General features: G+C 44.6%; 1 protein-coding gene across 6 annotated transcripts in view; it reads right to left on the bottom strand.

Annotated features, from left to right (window-relative positions):
• LOC118505166 (hemicentin-1) overlaps positions 1-21,496 on the bottom strand; it is a 131,169-nt gene that overhangs the window by 25,811 nt on the left and 83,862 nt on the right. For 5 of the 6 annotated variants that reach the window (XM_036040568.1, XM_036040566.1, XM_036040571.1 and 2 more), the window contains 3 exons: positions 7,361-7,396; positions 3,367-3,717; positions 3,077-3,187 (listed from right to left, as the gene is read on the bottom strand). In XM_036040568.1, the coding sequence (XP_035896461.1) occupies positions 3,077-3,187; positions 3,367-3,717; positions 7,361-7,396 (498 nt within the window). The remainder of the gene's footprint in view (positions 1-3,076; positions 3,188-3,366; positions 3,718-7,360; positions 7,397-21,496) is intronic. The other variant, XM_036040572.1, reaches the window with a different exon arrangement.

Below are 21,496 nucleotides of genomic sequence, written 5' to 3'. Positions count from 1 at the left end.
AGGCAAGCATAAAGCTAATGTTTTATTTATTGTCCGGGATCACTGTTAACAGTAGTACGTACGTTTTGCAGCTAATTTTCCAACACTCAGCTTTTAAAGCCGTGGAAAACCGTTCATTCACCCGCTTTACGGCACATATTCGACACAAAGTCGAACGGAAAATCCCGGTTATAACTTTTTTGTTCCGAAAGCTTTAAAGCTCCAAACATTTCCACTGCTGCGTTTCATTTGATTTACTCTGCTTTTTTCTCTTTTGCCTCTTTATTGTTTCGTTTCCATTTCCTACCTACTGAAGCGTAGCTTCTTCAATCCTCCAAAGAAATACAACGGAACTTGGCACGTGGCCCATTTCGTAGCGCTTTTCAACCATGAATATAAAGTGTTTCTTCCACAACAATCCGTTCGGAAGCTTTCCGTCATACACACACATGTCTTCGCGTACAGTGTGTACAAACTCCACTTCCTTCATTCGTTTGTTTGCATCAACGCAAATGGGAGTGTGTTCGCCCCATGCTCGGTTCATGCTTCATCTAAATAAATAATAAGCCTATTTGCAGGGGATGAGCAGGCAGGGGGTGGAGCGAGGGAAGGGGGCGGGTAATAAAAACGCTCCAATGATGAGAAAAACTTAGAGAAAATAAGTTCGTGCAGTTCCAGTTTATCAGCTTCACCACCGTGCCCACATCCGCCCGAAAGCGACTCCCTTCAATGCGAGATAGAGAAAGTACAATGTTTCATGCGCGCCCTTGATTTTCCTCTCGGCGTGTGGCAAACCTTGCCAGGCACTGGTTACGGGCTTTTTTGCAAAGCACCAAATCAGCGGCCTGCAAGTGTGGCGCGCAATTTAGTCGAATTTAGTGGTGACAGCAGCGGATGGCGTTGGTGACAGTAGGCGAGCGTGTGACTTTTATGTTGCACCCTTGCTAAATTCGGCAACCGTTTTACAGTAACATCCCATCTTTTGCCACTCATGCCGACCGACGAGGTGGTAGATTAGGATGCAGGGGCAGAGGGAGAGGTATAGCGAATGGTCTATCAAATGTTTGAAGCTAAATGGAAAACTGGAAAGTGGTTACGTGAATGAACAACTTTTCGAGAAGCTTTTCGGTACGCTCGCTCGGTACGGTTCGAATGGGTGTTTTAGTGATGTGGTGGCAACGTTACAATGTAATACGTTTCATTGGAAACATTTCGGGCAAGTATTTAGGACGCTTGTGTTTATGGGCGGGAGAGCAACGAACTGGAGGAGCATTACGGCAGTAGATTTAGACCACAGGCGAATGGACCATTTTTTGGAGTGCAATGTTTTAAAGATTTTTATGTTGAATATTTAAGATTTATTTTCACAAAAATATATCACACAAAAAGAGCCTTCCAGGAAGTCTTCAAGGACAGGTGAGTGATACTCAAAGCTGGAAAGTCATTATTGAATTTCGATTGCATACTTTCAGGCTAATAATTCAGAGTATTTCCATTCGATTTTTCCAAGGACAGTTATGCCAGAAATTGAACACTAATTAAAACATACTTCTCCGTTGCCATTTCGGAGTATTGACTTATTGTCAGAAAGCTGTTATTAAATTATTTGAATTTCGACCAACAAAATATTGGCACAGAAAAGATCAACTTTTTACATTTTTCCAGTAAACCAAACGAGGGAGCTTCAAAGAACTTCCTCAGGCTTGGATAGGAATGTGATTGAATTGTTTATACGAATACTAGGCCGCTCAGCCATAACGCTCCAATCCAACAGCTTCTTGATCGATTGACATCATCCTGTGCACAAATATACGGCCTTCTTATGCAGGACCAACAAAAAAACAGTTCTTCCTATATCTCGAATAGGATCGTATATGGAGCGCCCGTGCATGGAACGATTTTCCGCACCAATCTGTGCCCTAAATTCGAATGCAAACAATTTACATTCGACACCAAGGACCAAAGCCCTCGCCTTTTTTCTGTGTGTGTGTGCCGTGCACCATTCCCATCGCGGGCGTAGGGTTATGTTTGGTGACTTTTTACGAGCTTGCAGGCATTACCGAAGGTTTCACCGTTTTTCTGTTATCAACATCATCACCATCATCACTAGAAGCCAAGGTATCTCCGGAGCTCCCTTCGGTGTGTGCTCTCCGGCAAACGAGCGGCAGCCGGAGTTGTGAAAATTTATTTATTTTTATTTTATTTCGCTTTCCTTTTCTACTCTGCGGGCGGGACCTGAATTTCCAGTTACGGGCGTAGCAATTTACTAGAGGCAGGAAGTCTCACCGGGTATTGGTGTACGTTACCTGCTGACATAAAATGGTGGAAAAATCAAACTGAAATCCCGGAACAAAAAAAAAATACAAACGCCAAGTACCAATCGGCGAGCCCAACTATCGTCTGGTCGAAATGGTAGTGGCTTCTATTGTTGACAAGCTTTGCTCGCTCATCGAATAACAGTTCTGGCTCGGTTAAAGGATTTCTTCGCTGTGCAAACCATGCGGCGCTTCCATCTTCCAGCAGCCACCACGAAAAAGTCATGAACGTTCAGTGCGCGATCAAGTGGGAGCCGGATTTCGTGATGTGTACTCAGGACATCTGACTCGCCCGTGCCTCCCGCGGGGATTTAGTTCGGAAATCGGATTGCCGACCGTAGCGGTGTGAGCAGTGTGACCTTCATCAAGTCTTTTTTTTTGCGGCACATCGATACCGTTGCAACTAAAATTGGTGTTGGTTGGGACGTTGCAATCTTCTTCACTTTACGTTAAGGGATGTCCGGGAGTTTGAAAACAAGTTGACCGAAAAAGGCAACAAGATCCAGTCAGTTTATGGGAAGTTGGAAAAACAGTTACATTGCACTGGAAGGTATGATATGGATTTGAGGGTTGTATGCACGGAGAAATTGTAAAATGTTGGGTACAGGTTCTGACGTAGGATACCTTCCGCAAATTTCAAGGACTCCGAGATAATGCTTCGGAACAACAAGACCAAGAAGTATAATGCTTATTTCTTGAAATTGAGAAGGTTTTGAAGTTGTAACAGACTAGTTGAACTGTACATTTCTTCGGGTGAATTTTAACTAACAACAATTACTTACCTCCAGACACTTGACACGATAGGAAAAGTTCATGGCCCTCCCGGAACGGTCCAGCGACGGTTGATATTTCCTTGCCCTGCGCGTCAAATATTCTTGGTTCTTCTGGTGGTACTGTGAAGCAAATAGGTCAACAATGGAAGTATGGTGAGTTTAAAGTGTCCCCCCTTCTCCCATCACACATCACCTCCTCCGAGGTACGAAATATATTAGAAATAACTCCAAGCTTAACGCCCGCAGCAGGATGCTCCCGGGGGGCGCAAGTAACTTTGCTCACTCCATCCCAGTCTTACCAGCCAGCGTCAAATTGACTCGGTAGTTGCGCGTGGGCGAGTTGAAATAGTCCACCCGGCACCGGTAGACGCCACCGTCGGATGTTTTGATGTTGCGTATCTGCAGGCGGGCCTCCTTCGGTGTGGCACCGACCGAGAAAAACAACCGCTGGCCGAGATCGTTCGCGATGGTAGAGTGCTGGGCGGCGGATATCGCCACACCGCTGCGCGAGTCCAAACTGTACAGCGGAATTCCGGTGGAATCCTTAAACCACAGCACCAGCTTCACGCCGTCCTGTGACGATGGTGCCGTGATGTCGCACGGTAGCTCCGCATCGTGATCGATCGCTGCCCATACGATGCGCGCTGGAACTGTGAAGCGAAGGTGGAGTAGAATTAGGAGAAGTTCTTGAAGTGTGAGGAAGGCACGGTAGTGGTTGAAGTTGGAGGCAAGCTAACACATTTTAAAGGTATTAGTGAGATTAGGTAAGGCATGCAGGAAACACAGCTAATACAAACAGTATAACTCTAAATACGCTAATGGGGATCAAATAATCATTCTACAATATTTAAAAACGAGAAACACTTCAGAGAGATGTACTAGAACTAACTAGGACTTCAAATAAAGCTTTCAATGCTCCTCTAACTTCACATTGCTTCAAAGTTCGGCATGAATGTCATCCATTAGACCACTGTGCACCCCAACTGAAACCTTCCAACGAGAGCCATTTGAAAGCTTGCAATGATGCGTGCATAAAGTTTCATGGAAGCAGCTCCTGGCTTTCAACTTTATTCCAGAAATTACTACCTTGAAAGGCGAAACGTTTCCCAGGAAATATTACACAACCTTTCTTGCGTGTTAAATTAAGGCTTCCCATTCACCACAGGTGATGCTGCTTGTGCCGTGATGTATATTGCATTTAAATGCTAATAAATATTATACACAGAATTATCGGGAGCTATCGGCGAGAGCTTGGTGAGCAGCCAGCCAGCCCTGGTACAGCTAATCCCTGCAGCCGTATCTCCTGTAGCGTTAATTATTAATCCCATGCCTGTCAGCCGCTCGGCTCGGGTAAACCGATGGCCTTGCAGCATACCATTCCGTCTGTCCATTGTAATTGTTGTACCGTAGTAATCCGAAGTGAATGCATTAGCCGCGCACACACGCACACAAGGAATGCTCGGTGTGAGGGTTTTGGGTAGAAAATGGTTGCTCACTCCAACCATCACCACCACGAACCAAGCCCGGTCTCACAGCCGAAGCCAATGCAATTTTCTGCTGTCGTATCTTACCGAAGAAAACCACTAAATAATGCAAATAATTGCAAACGCAGTTACTACATGTGTGATGGCTTTTCGACCCCCTCCCCTTAGCTGGGACTCTCGCCAAAGCTTAGTGGCCACCACATTATCCTATCAAAACTAAACCACTTTTCTCTTGTCATGCGAAACACGGGGAGAGCACCGTTCTGTCTTATCCTCGGCCAAACATTCCGATGGCGTATGCCGATATGCCCACGCGCGCTTCCACTTGCGTAAGAACAGCCGTGTGTGTGTGTGTGTGTGGTCCTGGTAAGTCCGGTTCATTAATTTTTAATCTCCCTCGTACACCTGGTTTTTCGGTTGTAGCGCTTTGGTTAGCCATGTTCTGGTGTATTTTTCGCTTCTCTTTTTTTGGCTGAATGGTCGCTGAGCTTGTGTCTTGCTTCCACTTATCCAACCCGGCCGTTGCAACGGTAGGTTAGTGTAACGGCCATCGGGACGACCACGTCGAGAGAAAGTACTTTGCTCATTATCCCGAAAGACTCGTAAAAAATAAATCCCGACCCAGCACCTCGTGTCGGTCGTACTTTTTCACAGCCACAGCCACCCACGGGAGCCGTCCCTCAGCATCATCGCCAACCATACTGCTAAGCGGAAGATGACCGTACAGGTGTGTAAATTGTAGCCAGCCCAACCGTGTGTAAAATTACCGATGAAACACACGGCGCTACGGAAATTTGGGAGGGTGAGCAAACTCTTGTGGCCCGGCCCGACGGACGGAACGATGGAAAACAAAAAGGATGGAAAACGAATCGTTGCAACATAAGCGTAAAATTGTTGTTATTTGTCCCAGTGAAAGCCGTGCCTCGTGTTTTCGTCCTCAGTTAGGTCCACTGTTCAAGGAACCACAACAGCATCCTCACACGGGGAGCAAGAAAAAAACCTTCAGAACGCCGCCCAGGTTGCAGAGCCGTCCTCAGGCGGTCTCGTGCACGGAGCATCAACGCCTGGCCGAGTGCTCTGAAAGGGGAGTTAAACTGATGAAAACCCGTCTCCAAAGTACCATACACGAAATGAAAGGCCCATCTCTCCCATCCCGGTGGGTTGAGTGTAGTGGGTAAACGACTCAACAAAAAAAAGCAGCAAAGCAAAGCCGGCCCCGGTAAAATACTGTCCGTAGCCCGAGGCTTGGCTGATGGCTGAGCTGGAAGAAAACAGGCATAAAATCACAGCAGTAACAACATATTGTGGGGACTTATTTTTGTTGAATGTTAAAAAAGGATTAGAAGATTATGTGCTGGAGCATACAAGCTGCTCACGGTGCAAAAGAAGACACATGGGGCAGCAAAAAAAAAGACTGCCCTGGAGCAGTCATACACTCGTTTTCGACATAAGCCCTCCATGCACAGCAATCCGTTTGCCAGAGCGCACCTAAGCGTCCATTTATGCTGTTTCTTTCCGCAGAACGAACCGTGCCACCCGCAAGTACATCGTGCAATCCCATTTCGCTGTTCTCCCATGTGCGGCCCAACCCCGTGTAAGACGATCAAAAACCGATGTTTTTCTAGCGGCTTTTGTGCAGCCGGTGTGGAACGGTTTATCCAGTGCTTCCGGGTTTTCGGGGGGGTGCAAAAGTTTGCTAAAGGATCAGGAGAATTTGGGAACTTCCCGACAAAAACATATCTCTCATCTCGGCCTGCAGACATCACGTTTGCGCGTTAACGAACTGTTGATTATTGAAAACGGTCTAGGTTTTGTTGGGTGGAATAGTTACTCATTTAGAGGAAGACAGATGGCCTATGAAAAAACGTTGAGTGTTACTATTCGATGGTCAAGGGTAATGCATGCAAGGATTTCTATAAAGTACCTCATGCAACGAAAAAAGTAAAAATTGATCGAGTTGGGCTATGAACTCTGAAGGAGTTTGGGTCAATCCATAGAACTCGTAGAATCGATTTCGAATCCGAGTCAATTCTTAAAAAGAGTCGTATGACTCATCACTAGTATCAAAGGGCTGTGTCCGTTTTGTATCAGGAGTCCTCGAAATCGAAAAGACCAACCCTTCGCAAGGGATCTTCTCCCAGTAGGTGACATCTGAAGTCATCTGAAGAGCCTCCTCTACTAAGAATACCTGCAGTGCCATAGACCTCGTCGTTCAAAAGAACTCGTCTATCAAATAAAACAGCATCTTCAGATGGGCCTCATCTACCAAGAAACCTTGCCGCCAGATTCTGTTGTCCAAAGGACTCATTCGTATAAGGAGCCCGTTGCACACCGAGTTCAAAAGATTCCCAGAGCCATCCGACCGATCTTCAGATTCGCTATCGGTCGACGGTTTTCATGTGATGACTGACTATTAACTAATACGGATATAACAGGTTTGAAAGAACGATCTGGCCGTAATCATAATAGATTTTGTGTAAAGATTGAGAAGTAGATGCTGCAAAAGAATTCTTTAGAAGTTCTGCGAACGAAAATACTTCCAAAACTGTTTCGATCGATCAATTAACGTTGAATGTAATCCAATTACTGATGTCAAAAAAATTCACTGAGTGGAACATTCTACAAAAAAACTCAAACAGGTGTCTAGGTAACGAAACAGGACAATGTTCTACTTAAATGTCTAAAGGAAAAACTCTGAAGGGACACATCGAGAGAAAAGCGAGCAATAAATAGATAGAACAAAGCTCTACGTGAACAGAACTAGAGAGGCTAAATCATTCTCTACAGGCATCGTTAAAGCCGTACGTACTGGTGTCGACTGTTGCGGTTGTGGGAGTAAATTTTCCTGAAATTGGAAAACATTTCAATTTCAACGAACTGGCCTGTAAATGCAGCGATCCGGGCTTTTGTACAAAAGGTTTGATGTAGCGTGCGCTCGTCGCTGTCGGCGCGCTTTTGTGTGTACTGTTGGAGTTATTATGTAGGACGAAAGTTAAACAAAAGAACTGACTTTTGATATTGCAAAACCTTAGGCAAAAACAGAAAAATAAGAAACCGAAATAAAGCAAGAAAGCATGCTAAATATGCCTACGTACAACGATAAAACAATATTCCATTTTCTCGTGCGTTCGGAACCATTTTCGCCACCCGATTCGGGGAATCATTATTATTTCTATTTCAAATTTTATTCGCACAACCCGGGCGACAGCCAGAGCATAAATGATGGTTTTGCCCGCGGACATGGACGGAGGCCACCCAACAGCATTTGGCGAAATTCCGCGACTCTAAAACTGGAAAACTTTAGCGCGCCTGCTACGGTTCGCGACATTTGACTTGTTTTCTGCTGCGTTTTTTTTTTTTGATTTACTAAACAAGCCCCAAAAACAGACACGACGCTTGGGCTATGCAGGCTGGCAGGCCTACAAAAAAAGCTCGAAACGGGCCGAGAAATCATAAATATCCTCCGATTCGCCGAAGCGGTGATTTGCTCGCAACCGAAGCATTGTTAACACATGTTTCTGCCACGAATTGCTTGTGGGTGCGCAAAGTTTCTTAGGAACCAGAAACGCTCCGTACAACTTGCTGGGGCCATCGTTATCGTTGTCAACTGAAGGAATGGGGCGAAAGTTATTGCTGTTAAATGAATTTTAAACGAACAATTTTTTTAATATAGAAAAGCAACGAAAAGTAAATTAAAATAGTATTGTTAGTTGGGTTAGTAAGTGATTGTGTGCTTGTGTGTGAGAAGTATCATCAAAGTGTGTGTAATTAATATTGGTCCTTAAACGCGATGGGATTCCTTCAGCTGAGCCAATAGTTCAAACGTACCTGAAAAGAAACGAAGAGAGGAGAAATAGTTGGTATCATTTCATAGTAAAACAGTCAATTTTATATTAAACAGTCAATATATCAAACAATTCCTCCGCCAATGACTTTCTCACACGCCGTTTCTCAAACACCATCACCAATCAGTACTTCGCTTCGTTCGTTCAGGGCCTCACATCTGCTTTCAGTTAATACAAAACAGAAGAACAAAACAAAAATGTTTCGCAACCGACGTACTGCTGTGCGGAAAATTTAATCTAAAATAGCACCCTACCAGGCAACGCAAGCGAACCAACCAACAAGGGCCAAGGAAAACTGGGTTGGAGCGATGGGATGGAGCATCATTTGACACTCTGTCGGGACCGGAAACGTACTGTCAACCGGGTTGGGTAGAATGGATTTCCATAACGAGAACGTGCATGTGTGTCGCTAGCTCGGTGGGAAAAGCGAACCTTCTCGCTCTCTCTTTCGCTCTGTTTGGAGGATGAGAGCCGCCATCCGTCTTGAGCAATGCTAGACATATTTATGTGGTTAATAAAGGCAGGAAAGATCGAGGACAGAAATGAGAACATGCTCGAACGACTTTCATTTCGTGCTGCATGCTGTACGGCACACGATGCTGGGGGAACACATTTGATTGACGGAGAGAACACACACAGGATATTGTGTTGCCACTAACTGGAACAACCGCAAATTGTGTAAATTAGTTTGTGGGTTCCAAAAGAGTAACAACGATACGCTATCAATGATTTATTGAAGTACGAAAAAAACCATCATCCTTGTATAGTACTCGAGACGAATAGAACACCAACCATCTTGTACTTAATATTTGACTTCAACTTTATCCGATATCTATCTTGTAGCGAATCCGCTAGAACAGGGTATAAATTGCATTCAGCCAACGTTGCTCTCCAAATGACAAACGCAAACGAAACTTCTTCACGGTCAACAAACTTTGGGCACCATCTGTTTCGTGGACTGGCGATCAAACCCGCCGAGACGTCGAAGCAAACACACCCCAAATGTAAGTAGAAGATGGAAAACAACACGAAACGATCTTCACTGGCGCAAGAAAACGACCATAATCCAAGCGTCTGGTTTGTGCAAGCATTCTTTTGAGGTTATGCTGATTTGCTATTGACATTAAGCATCCGAGCACGGCTGTTTGGAGGTGATGGTGATGACGATGGTAGTCTGTGGCCCACGTCTGGGCAATTTAATCCCTCTCGAAAGAGAGAGAGAGAGAGAGAGCGAGGGATGAAAAAATCATCCCGCTTCATCAGGCTATTCCAGCCCCATCGGGATTGACCCGTCTGAGTTGGTTCTCAGCCCAAGGAAGGAAGCAAACACAAGGAACGAACCCACCCACCCCAAGATGGGTGTATCGATGGAGCTTTAGCCGACTGAATTTTATTTACTGAACAATTATACTAACAGCAGTACCAGCTTAGCGTAAGTTTCATTGCCTCGTTTTCCCTGTAACGGTTATTGATTTTCATAACTTGAATGGCACTCGGGCTAGCAAACAGAAGCATCGGCCGGTGTGATTGTGGCAAGATGGAAATGAGGAGAGTGCGAAAAGAAAACCATAAAAGACTGCAACGATGTAAATCTCATCCCCCTTACCAGCGATGAAAACTCATCTGCATTTTCATTAAGGATTACGACGGCACAACAGACGGTACGCTGCGCCTGGTTTGTGGGCATCGGTTGTGGTAGGATTTATTTCCAGTGAAAAACCACATTGCAAGACACGCCAGCTTAGAACGTCAACACCTGCATTCTGTTGCACAAACAACCTCCCATCCTATTGTCGTTTTGTGTTCTTGGATTACAGCGTCCCCAGCGCCAGCCTTCTTTGTGTGAGCAATGAGGTGACATTTAACGGAGATGTATGTTGGGTGGTCTTTGGTTAAAGGAGGAACCATTACAACCATAATCTATCGTTTGATGTCGTTGTTGTTCGATAGTTTATTCTTAACAGTCTGGTCGAAATTTCTTTGAAGCCCGATCGATGGCATGACATGCACTTTTGGTAGACAAACACCGTTGCTCGTTATGACGTTTTCCAAAGAATGCCGAGACCTTTGAACTGCAGTCAGAGTCATGCATGGTACGATGGTTGCAGAAAATTCGTTGTAAATGAGAATGCATAAGAAAAATCTCAGCTTTATTTTATTGCTGCTCTAAGATGCAGCATAATAAATTCTTCACGCCTTTGGAATTATTTTTAATTCTTAATGATCGAATGATACGCAGATAGATTAAAATAAATAACGACCAATTACGACGAATGATCAACACTTTAATATCCTTTAATTTGAAAATGCTATCTCAGGTAATCAGGACTTCCGTATTGTTTTGCACAGCCAGAAATATAGTTCGCAGTTGTGATGGTCCTGTTTCCTTGTGAAATTTGCCTTATTCGAGCGTAATATTGCTTGCAATTATCACCCATTTTACTATTATAGGTACTCTAGATGTTCTAGAGGCGTTATAAACCAGAAAGAACTGAAACCTGAACTGAACTGAAGCTGGAAACTTCTTCATTCTAAATACCTTTTCCGACGGACGAAGCTGGGACTGTACAGAACATTCGTAGTCCCAGAACTCACATATGCCACTGAGACATGGATTCTGTCCAAAACTGACAAAGCCCTCTTAGCCGCGTTCGAGAGGAAGATGCTCAGAAGGACTTTTGGCCCCGTATGCATGGAAGAACAGTGGAGGAGCCGCTACAATGACGAGCTCTACGATCTATACAATGATACCACCATAGTGCAGCAAATTAGACTCGCCAGGCTCCGGTGGGCTGGTCACGTCATGAGAATGACACCGGACGACCCAGCCCTTAAAGTCCTTTTAGGCCGTCCAGACGGACAGAGGAGGCGTGGTAGGCCCAAATTGAGATGGAGTGATGGCGTTGATACGTCCGCCAGAACGGCCGAGATAAAGGATTGGCAGAGGACGGCGCTAACCGTGAGCAGTATCGAGGATTGTTGTAGCAGGCCTTGGCCGCAAAGCGCTTGTAGCGCCTGATAAGTTAGTAAGTAAATGAAGCTGGTCCTCAGTATTCTTCGGCGTTCATTTTCAATCTACCCCATCTGTCGACCTAACATATTCCAAATTTAGGAATGACAAAAATATACGAATGGTAAGTTCTACTTGATTTACAGGATTTTTTAGTGAGTACCTGTTATAGACATCGCTAAATAAGCAGAATTGAAATAGCGAATCACAAGTAGAGTAGGTTACTGCGATATTGAATCAACACAAACAAGCTGCAAGGAATAAAGGAATTTCTAGAATAAATATTGTAGAAGAGAAATTCTATGGAAAGTCTGCCGAGCTTACCCTGCCAATCCTGAGGAGGAGGACTATGAAACTTTCCAACACTGAGGTTTACCTCCGAGAAAGAAAAATCAGTAGTTTTCACCAGTGCGTTGATATATATTTGGAGAGAAAGTTCCTGATTTATCTTTCCTATGGTAAGGCAAAACTAGACCTGATGTTTCAAGGCTAGATTTGATGATGTTGAAAAAGATTGCTGCAATGTTTGACAGAAGCAGACTAAAATGTTTTATTTTCAAACTGTAGTCTTCATAAACTCCATTAAACAAGTCTATAATAAACCGTATAAGCTTATCGTGAAAGGACATTCAGCAGTAGTTACTTGGAAAAATGAAATTAAATTCCCTGTTTGACCACCATTTTATCCAAACGCTTCCGTCAGCTTTCAAACCAACAAGTGAACGAGCACACACACAACGAAAAAAAATTGTCCCATTTCCGTTTCCATTTTTTGCGAGCTTCCCATCCCTCAGAAAGTTTCCTGTTTCGCTGCGTTCGAAGTAAATTGATTTATTTATTTCCGCTTGTCGGGATTTGCTATCGAGTCGGGCGCTTGCCGGGGTGTTGATACGCTCGTATGCACAAAACAACTTGTTTCCCTTTTCTGGAAAGTAAAATAGTAGAGAGCTGCACAAATAAGGTGCCACCAGTGGGAGCAACGACACACACAAATCTACAACTATCCCGATTTTTCCCCTTCGCAGGAAAAGTTAAAGGGACATTTCTTTTTCCCACAGACGACTGGCCAGCCGGTCTCGGTGCTTTATCCCCATGTGATCACGATCGAGCTGTTGAGCTTGAGAAATTGAGTTTCGAACTCAGCGCAGCAACTTTGACTCCCGACTGCCCGGTCACGAGCGCGGCATTTGGTCTTCTGTGAAGTCAGCTTATTTTCACTTTTTTTTCGTTAGCAAGTTATTTTTCATCTATTCATGGTTCCCTTTTTTTTGGGAACGCTCGTATAGCACTTTTTCTAACGTTTCTTTTTTGTTTCGCTTCTGTCCCAGCGTTGTGCTGTACCTCAGCTGTTTTTCATCATTTTGGTTGTGTAGTGCGAAATCCGGCGAAATCAAACTTAATGGTGAGTTTCACCGGTAGTAGCGCCAGCCTCGCTCACTCCTTCCCCGATGAATTCAATCAGAGAAGTTAAATTAAGTTATCGATAAAAATCGTCGAATGTGAAATAAACAACTTTTCGCCCGGGCTGCCCAAAATGCCGCAAATCCACTTGCCCCGGCTGATGCCCTCTTGCCCAGTGGGAAGCAAACAGGCGAACAGCGGAAGCGACCCATAAGCATCCTCGAGTTCATGATTTTCCAAACTGACCATCTCGGGCTCGTGAGTAGGATGCTCTCCAATTCCACAACACCCTGCCTGCTAGCAAGCTAGAATGAAACGATTTTATTTTCCCAAGAGCTATAAATTTTTCTCACCCTCCCTTTTTTCCGTATGAAATCATTGGCGGAAAAAGGAAACATTTGCCAAACGTAAACAAGTTACTCGGACTTCGACTTCTCGGCCAAACTTCTCGTTTGTTGGTGGTTTGCAAAGCGAAGTGTAGTCTCCGTTGCTTTCTTTCCTTTTTCTTGAGACCACTTTTGGAAAAGAAAAAAAAACCCGAACGCTTGAAGTTTTTCTTTGCATGCTCTCACTCTTTCTATCTCTCTCTCTCTCTCTCTCGCTAATGCATTAACTCCAAGGGCTGGGTGGATTTTGTTTTTCCCTGATTGCCGAGAGCAATGATCCCACCGGGATCGCGCGAGTTGTCTTATAAATACACCACAAAACAAATATTAATTGAGAGGAAAGCTTATCTGATTGATGAAAGGACTGAGATTAATTTTGTCTTCCTTCCGTACGCGCTCAGCGCCCCGGGGAGGATGCGGGATTTACCAGATTTCGGCTACATCGCTTTGGAATTGGATAAACATCGGCTTGATGAGACTTCCCACGTGATGGACGGACAAGTACTGGCCCGGTTACGCGGCAATCAAGAGGCCACGTGGGTTTCCCATTCTTGGAAGGGCGAGCAAAGCAGAGCAAGAAAAAAAGCGAAGTCGGATGTTTACTAAATCTGTTATTGAAACAAACGATAAAACTGTTCATCAATCTGCCGAACGATCAAGTATTGATGATCACGATGTGACTTTTATTACATCGCAAAGGGTTGCTGGGTGGGGTTGTTTATGCATAACATACGCGCGTTGCTTTTGTTTAGACTCTGCCTGACAGATGTGAGATTTTCGCTTGATGTTTCGGACGGCGAGTGGTACGCTGAGCAATAATTCATAGTGCTGGTTGAGTAGATACAGTGTTAGTTTGTTGAGAGCAGTTTTTTAAGTATTTAAAGAAACTTTGTACTATCATTGGTTTATCGTCATTCAATTTTCTTTAAAAACTGATATTTTTTTGGCCAACAAAAGTTAAGATCATTAAGATCTTCAGCAGATGAAAAATATTGGAGAAGATAAAAGTATAGCAGTTCTTCACAGTTTGATCTGATTTTAAAGTCGCACATGACAACATAGCCAGCTTTACAAAATACTTCACTGGATCCACTGAAAATTTTATCAGGTTTGTGAGCAAGTGAATGAACCGCATCAAATGTTAGATGAAGGAGAACTCCCAAGGTCCTTTGCAATCAGAAAGGGTCCGCGGCAGCGAGACTGCCTTAGAGCTAGCTCATCATCTAAAATTCAGTCCTGATTCGTACTAAAATAGGCCTCTGAAGCATGGCATCGGTGCCAAACGGATTTCTCTGATCCGTGTTGATTAGAAAGATTGTTGGCAGTTTACGGGCGATGAAGTATGCGCTATAATGACTTAAAATATGAGATGTACGGATATCGCTAGCCTTGAGTAGGGAAGACATGTGATGAGAATGGTACCGAAAGATCCAGCTTGTTTTATTGAGTAAAGCTGTCTACAGAGAATAGATCAAAATTGAGATGAAGGACATCGGATTTCCTGACAATGGCGCTAGATCGCGAGCAATATCAAGGACTTCTGCTGTAGGATAAGAGCGATCGTTGTTATTTCTCATTTTGATATTACTGATACTGATTTTGTCTTTGGCTTTGACTTAAATCCAAAAGTATATCGTTCACTTGCTTGTATTTTTGTTCATCTCTTAAATTCCAAAACGGAAAAATATAACCCTGCCCCCAATTCGACCATTTCATCAGCGTTAAATGACACCACGGTTGAGTTTCCCCATTCGAATGCCACCCACTGTGATGACTGGGTTTTCCTTCGCCATGTCACCGGCAACACGATTGGGATATTTATTTTTTCAAATCAATTAAGCAAACTAGTTTACGCGCGTGGCACGTTCAGCTGGCAACCCTTGCTGGCCTTGGCCGGCTCGCTCTGGGAGCTGATGCGCCACACCGTATTTAGTTCGTTTCCGTGAAAACAGTTGAAAAAGAGATAGAGCGACACACACACACACACGCTGTTCAACCTTTTAGCGGATAGATCAAGCTATGAATGTTTTTCCGTAGCTTTCTCGCCTCAGAAATCACTCTTCTACTGCGTTTTTTCCTCAAACCTAAAATTAGAAAACCGGGAAATCGGCTCCATTTACCGTTCGATGGATGAGTTCATGCTTGAAAAATGTGCCAACGAATGGTAAGGGGCTGGATGGATCTTTGCTGGAAAATCATAATTTTTGCCCGAGTGAGTTATTCAGCTGGAAAGTTTGCTATGCAAATTTTCGCTTCACCGGAACTGGAAAACTCAACGCGCCTTCCCGACCTCGACCTCCGGAAACGCTTCGTCAGTGAACCAGTAACAGCCCGGCCCAGCGATCCCTTTGAACAGCTGCTTTACTTGAAGCTATTTATAATTGCCATCCAACACAACAGTTCAACGTGCCGATAAGGCCATGAATTTATTTGCTTCATTTTATGCCCTAAGCACGCCCTGTCAATTGCCACACACACACACACAAACACGGCCACAGACAACCTCCAGGCAAATGCATCAAAATTCATAGGGTTCCCCTTGGTCTGATCTTGGATGATCTCTGCTGGCGATTTTCCCGTCCCCGACCATCATCCCTGGCTGTTATCTGCTGGCCTGCCGAAAAATCCTTCAACTTTTTGACAAGAACATTTCCACACCGGTGATACCAATTTAAATGACTTGTCAATTTTGTTTGATGAAGGTCCACTGTGAGCTGCTTCACCTCGGTATTCGTGCTTTTTATGCGCTCTTACCATCGTCCGGATAACGATGTTTAAGTGCGCCGGACAATCGGCTGTCGACGGAGAATAGCGACCGCCGGTGAGTAGGTAGAGGATCCTTTGCCAGGGCACAATATTCAACGAACTTTAGCGAAATCGAATCAGGCAGCACAGCTGTCGGGCAAAATTACACCCCCCACCCAAAACTCCCTCTTGCTCATCCCTCATCCACCGCGAAAATTGGCCTACGCGGGATGCGCAGGGTGGAAAATAAAAATCAACTTCTAAAGCCATTTTGAAGCGAGTACGAACGGGAAGGCAGGAGCCAGCTGGTGGACGAAAAACGAGTTTTCGTCAGTAACGAATCTTCCCCGTTAAGCTAATGATAGACAGAAGAAGATTCACCAACTCAACGGAGGCTCAGGATTGTTAGGAAAAAAACTCTGCCCACTCCAAGAGAGCTGTTTGTGTGTGTGTGTGTGTGTGTGTGGGTGTGTGGGTGTTGTTCGCCAATAAACCATCTCAAACGGTTTGTGTAACAAATAATAACTAGAAGACATCACTGACTGCAGCGCTCGGGAAAGAAGAGGAAAAGGAAAAAAACAACAGCAAAGCCTTGTTCTAAAGCCCCGTCAGCCATCAGGTGGTTTTTGAGTTGTCAACTTTAAACACTTATTTCGTGTAATTGGCTTTGAGTTTTGAGTTACGCTGGAAGGCCAGAAGCCCACGATTTAAGGGTAACTCGGGTTAAACATTTCCCACGTTGATAAAGGTTTGATGGAAATTGCTTGAAAAACGTTGTAAGTAGAAGAATAAATTTGAAGGCTGTTTAAAAATCAGAAAGAATTTCGGCACGAAGTCTCATTCATTATTCAAGTCTTTAGTCGGCAGAGTGAGTCGGTGAGTTTGGTTCCCAAAGGGTGAGTTATAAATAGAGTGAAAAATGAGAATAGTGAGGCGAGTCATGTAAAAACTTTTCATGATGATTTCAATCCATAATTCCGCTTGCAAGATTCAACTCATTCTCTAGCTCTTACTCAACAATGATAGCAAATCTCTTATCAGTGAAGATAATTTGCCCGAAATAAATCGAAAATTAATGGCCATAAATAATTCTCCTTAATATACGTGAAGAAACCCATACAAAAGTGTGGCAATAGTTACTCATAAACTGTACTCTCCATAGAATAATTAATCAAGGAACGATTTTCGGAAAATTACTTTACCAAATTGCAACTGGGTACGCTCGCCCCCCAGGGGTGTCCGCAAGCCCGCGTTGTACTGGCCAGTTTAAAAATTCAAATTGAAAGTACCCCATCCAGCACCTTCTAGTACCGTATAAAAATTAACCTATTTCTCATTTCGTTGAGCTACTTACAAGCACCACTATGCTAATTATTCCAACTTTTCACTTCACGCTGCCTACAACGGGCACTAAATCGCCAACCGACGCCGCCGTGCCTCGTTCGACACAAATCACGTGCTGCTTGCTGCTTTTTTTTCTCCCCGACAGACACACACACACACACTGTAAGAAATAGGATGTAAAAAAGGGGATCCTTGAGGAATCTGAAGCTGGCGAAAAATTAAGCAACTCAGTTCCGTTGACGGAGCATCCTTCTGTGCAGCTTGTGCCTGTAGCGTGCGAGATGCTGTGTCCCCTTGCAACGGTGGGTACGGGCCAAGGAAGGAAGGAAGAGGGTTCTGGAAAAAACGAAACGAATGCAGCTCACTGTCGACACGGCATCCAGCACTAGCGTTTTTTTTTTTCTTCCTACCTCCACAAGGCTTTTCCCACTGAATGAAGCGCTTGCGATGAAGAAAAAGTGATAGAAACAAATAAATGAAACTCAGAACTCTTTTCCCCAGTTTTCTGTTTCGTTTTTTTGTTGCTGCTGCTACTTCCGGTCGGACGCTACTTCCTGTTGCTGGCTTGGCTAAATTTGCTATTTTCTTTATGCTTCCCAGCGACCGTCTGCAGAAGAAGACGTGACTTTTTTAAGCAAATGCATTCATGCTTCCCATTCATTCTTCACCGACGCTGCGCTGTGCGCTGTGTCGTCGGCGGCGTGCAAGTGTATCTCCGCTTCATCTTTCATCTTCCGACCCCGTTCCGGGATCCATCTCTGTCTCCAGTCCACCACTCCTTTCAAAGTCGGTAAAATTCTGACTGTGTTTTCTTCGGCGTAGGTATCCGGAAAAACTCGCACCCGACTCGCTGCCATCTCTGACATGCTCGTGGTTAAGGAAATGGCCTTAACGTTTTTTTGCTGGGTCGCTCATCTGTTCTGCTTCATTCTTCCAGTACCGTTGACACGTTCACGGCCGACCAGCAGAGAACCGGCAGCTCGATCTCGTATAGCTGGCATACATTTTTCGTCCTGCCAACACGCGCCAACACCGTGGCCCAACAGATGCCATGCCCATCCATCTCGCGCACATGTGTGTGCCACTAACCCTCTCATCGGTTTCCCAGCCATTTTCTACTTCCTCACACACACACACTAAGAGCACGACAGCGTAGCCTTTTCAGGAATTCAGCCCAAGCCCTGCCGCTAGGGTGCCATATTATAGCATCGAAACTAATTCAATTTGCATAGACGTATTCTTTAGACGGCTCATGCTGATTCGAAGGCTCTTATTATGTAAATAGTTACCGATAGTGTGATGAGATAGTTGGCATCCGGTTGGGGAAGGTTGCCTTGCCCTTTCGTTTTCAACTCCCTCCCATCCGACCCTAGGCAAAAGCCTCACACGAGTAGTTGAATAGTGGTTTTTGTCTTGTGGTTCGTGAGGGAGATGCGATTTTTTCCTTGCCATTCTGCTCATTTCAACCACCACCAGGGGGGGCACACCATTATCGCTAACGCTTTGCTTTCGCTCCGTTCGCCCATTTTGCAGCGCAGAGTGTTGGAAAAATGTGAAAAACGTTTTATTTCTTGAATGCCAATGCTCGTTGCTGTTGTTTCGCTTTTCGCTCTATCTCTATCTCCTTCCCCACTATGGCCGTTCCACTGTTTTGCATCTGCGATCTTGGTAAAATTGTGGTATAATTTGGATGGCATTTAGTACTTCGTGTTCGTTGATTGCTGTGTGTGGATGCTGTGTCCTGATGTTTGGTGCCACTGCAAAACACACACACACTTTGGCTCAAGGCCGTCACATATTTGAAAGCGACAAGTGAAGGCACAACGCAATGCAATTAAAGAAAATATATTTTGAGCGAAGCATATCGCGGGCAGACAATGGTGCATATTTCTGGGAGACCCATTATCGCCCGGGTAATGTCTTGAAGATAATTTAATTTATGAAATAATCGCACGTAAAAAACTCGGCAGCGGTAATGGGAATCTCTTCTCTCGAGCTACTCTTGCTGTTTGATGCACTTACGGAGATGTTCATAATAAGGGCAGTACGAACTTTCGGTAGTCTCTTCTGGCAGTTGTTTAGTAACCGTGACGGTGGTAATGTGAAGGATGTCTTTGGAATTTGCTATCGTAAAGCTGTAAATGGATTAAAAAGGATCGAGATAACCATATTCTTTTCCTCTCTAGTCATTGTGATTCTCCAATGAAATATTTGAAATATTCTTGAAGAACAGAGTGTTTGGTCCTTACAGCTAATCTCCAAATGAATGCTTATAAGAAATAGAATCCGGTTCCAATGATAATATTCTTCTAACAATTGATACTAATATTTGAAGCCAAAATTGTGGGAAAAGTTCTTTGAAGCTACCTTGGCATATCTTTCGGGCATGTATCGAACACAGCAATAATTTCTTCCTCAAACCGACCAACTCTCTCACTCAGGAGCACAAATTTCAGCAGCAGCAAAACCTCCACCAAAATTAATCCCGAAACATTTTTGCCCCACTAAGAATAAATCGCTCCGCCGCAAAGCGATGCACAAAAGCTTCGCCACGGACACTGGAGAAGTAATTTATTTTATGCAACCCACTTCCACACTTTGGCAACACCGGCGGTACAGGCGAAAACCAACTTTTATTTATTTACGCAAAAGTTTACGCCGGCTCTTTAATGAGATTTGAGGTTCGGCACTCGACCGAAACCCGCTCCTGGCGTGGTGCGTGGCATCGCATAAAGGATCGATTAAAGCGAAGCACACCAGCACATCCTGGGCTGTGTTTTCGGGGATGCCATTCTCCACCAGCGGCTAATGGGGAAAGGTGGCTCGTAAATGTGTGTTAACTTTTCTCTCGACAATCAAAAAGAACGGAAACGCTTGCAGGCGGTGTTGGGAGCATTGGGTGCACACCGGAAACGACCGCACTTGTGTCAGTGATGGGAAGCGGTGGGCGAAAGTCGCCACTATGTCCGGGTATTCGCTCATTAAAGTTTTGCCGGAACGTGTGAGAGACGATCCACCCAGCAAGGGAAACTATTCCTGCCCTCCCCGCAACGGAATGCAATAAAATTTGAACAACCGATCCAGCCTTGGCAAATGACGAGCGATTTCGGTCCAGTTTTTACGACCGGTGCTTAAAGCCCCGACCGATGAATTCTTCATTGATGCAATTGATTACCGTGCTGCCGGCTGGAAGGGCTGTCTTTAGCTGATCACTGCAGAATTCTTCGTGTCTTGCACTGAACACTTGCTCCTTCCCGTGCATTCGTTAATTTAATGTGCTTTGATGTTATAAATATTACACAGCACCGGAGTTTGCTGATTTTCAAACATCATTAAAATTGTATCAGCATTAGTGTCGTTTCACATGGTTTGATCGGCCATCGGATCGATCCGTGCCGGACGTGTTTTTACCGTTTAAATCGAAACTTCCCTCTGGGACATTTGTGTGCTCTGGTTGCGGGCTTGTGTGGACGATGTTCCGTTTCCCCCGGAAGCTAAAATGTTATTTTCACAACCACAGGGGAGTCATTAGCCTGCTCGACTGCGAAGTAATCGTGCCCGACGTTGACACACTTGAGCTTCCCTCAAGTGCTCTCAGCAGACGTGTGTGTGTTCGTACCACTGTGTTTATGTAGTGGTTAAAGTGAAGATGCTATTGGCACGTTGCTTAAGATGAACTCTGTAAGAAAGTAAGCCTGGAGCGAATTGAGGACTGTCCAAACCAAATGCACTTGACTTGTTGAGCTCTTGCTGCGAAGGAGGTCTTCTGCTACATGAATAAATTACTTATTTTTCTTCAGGAATAACATTCGAATCAAGCTTCAGTCATGTTTTCTTCTAGTAAATTCCCACTAAAAATCCCTATCCGTAAATCCCTGTTCCAATCATTCTCCTCGTACGATGGCATTAACCGTACCAATGCGAGATGATATTTTCTTCGTGCCAACAACCCCGTGCGCCGCAGGGCATTGGCAAATTTTGCAGGCGGCTGGCACAGAGTCAGTGATAGAGGAGACGAGTGATACAAGGCAATGAAGCTAATACAGTAATGGCACGCAAAACGTACCTTGGTGCTGGCGAAGAGGCGTAAGGCCAGCGAGACATTTGTGACGTCTATAAATACACGTTTAATGTTCTGCTTCCTGCGCGACCGGGTTTGCTGCGCTCTGGTTCCGTTGCATATTTTACGTTTTGCAGTTTTACCATGGACGACA

The sequence above is a fragment of the Anopheles stephensi genome, chromosome 2 (genome assembly GCF_013141755.1).
Source record: "Anopheles stephensi strain Indian chromosome 2, UCI_ANSTEP_V1.0, whole genome shotgun sequence".
NCBI classification, from domain to species: Eukaryota; Metazoa; Arthropoda; class Insecta; order Diptera; family Culicidae; genus Anopheles; species Anopheles stephensi.
The sequence above is the reverse complement of the archived record's forward strand: the minus strand, read 5'-3'. Positions and strand labels throughout refer to the sequence as shown.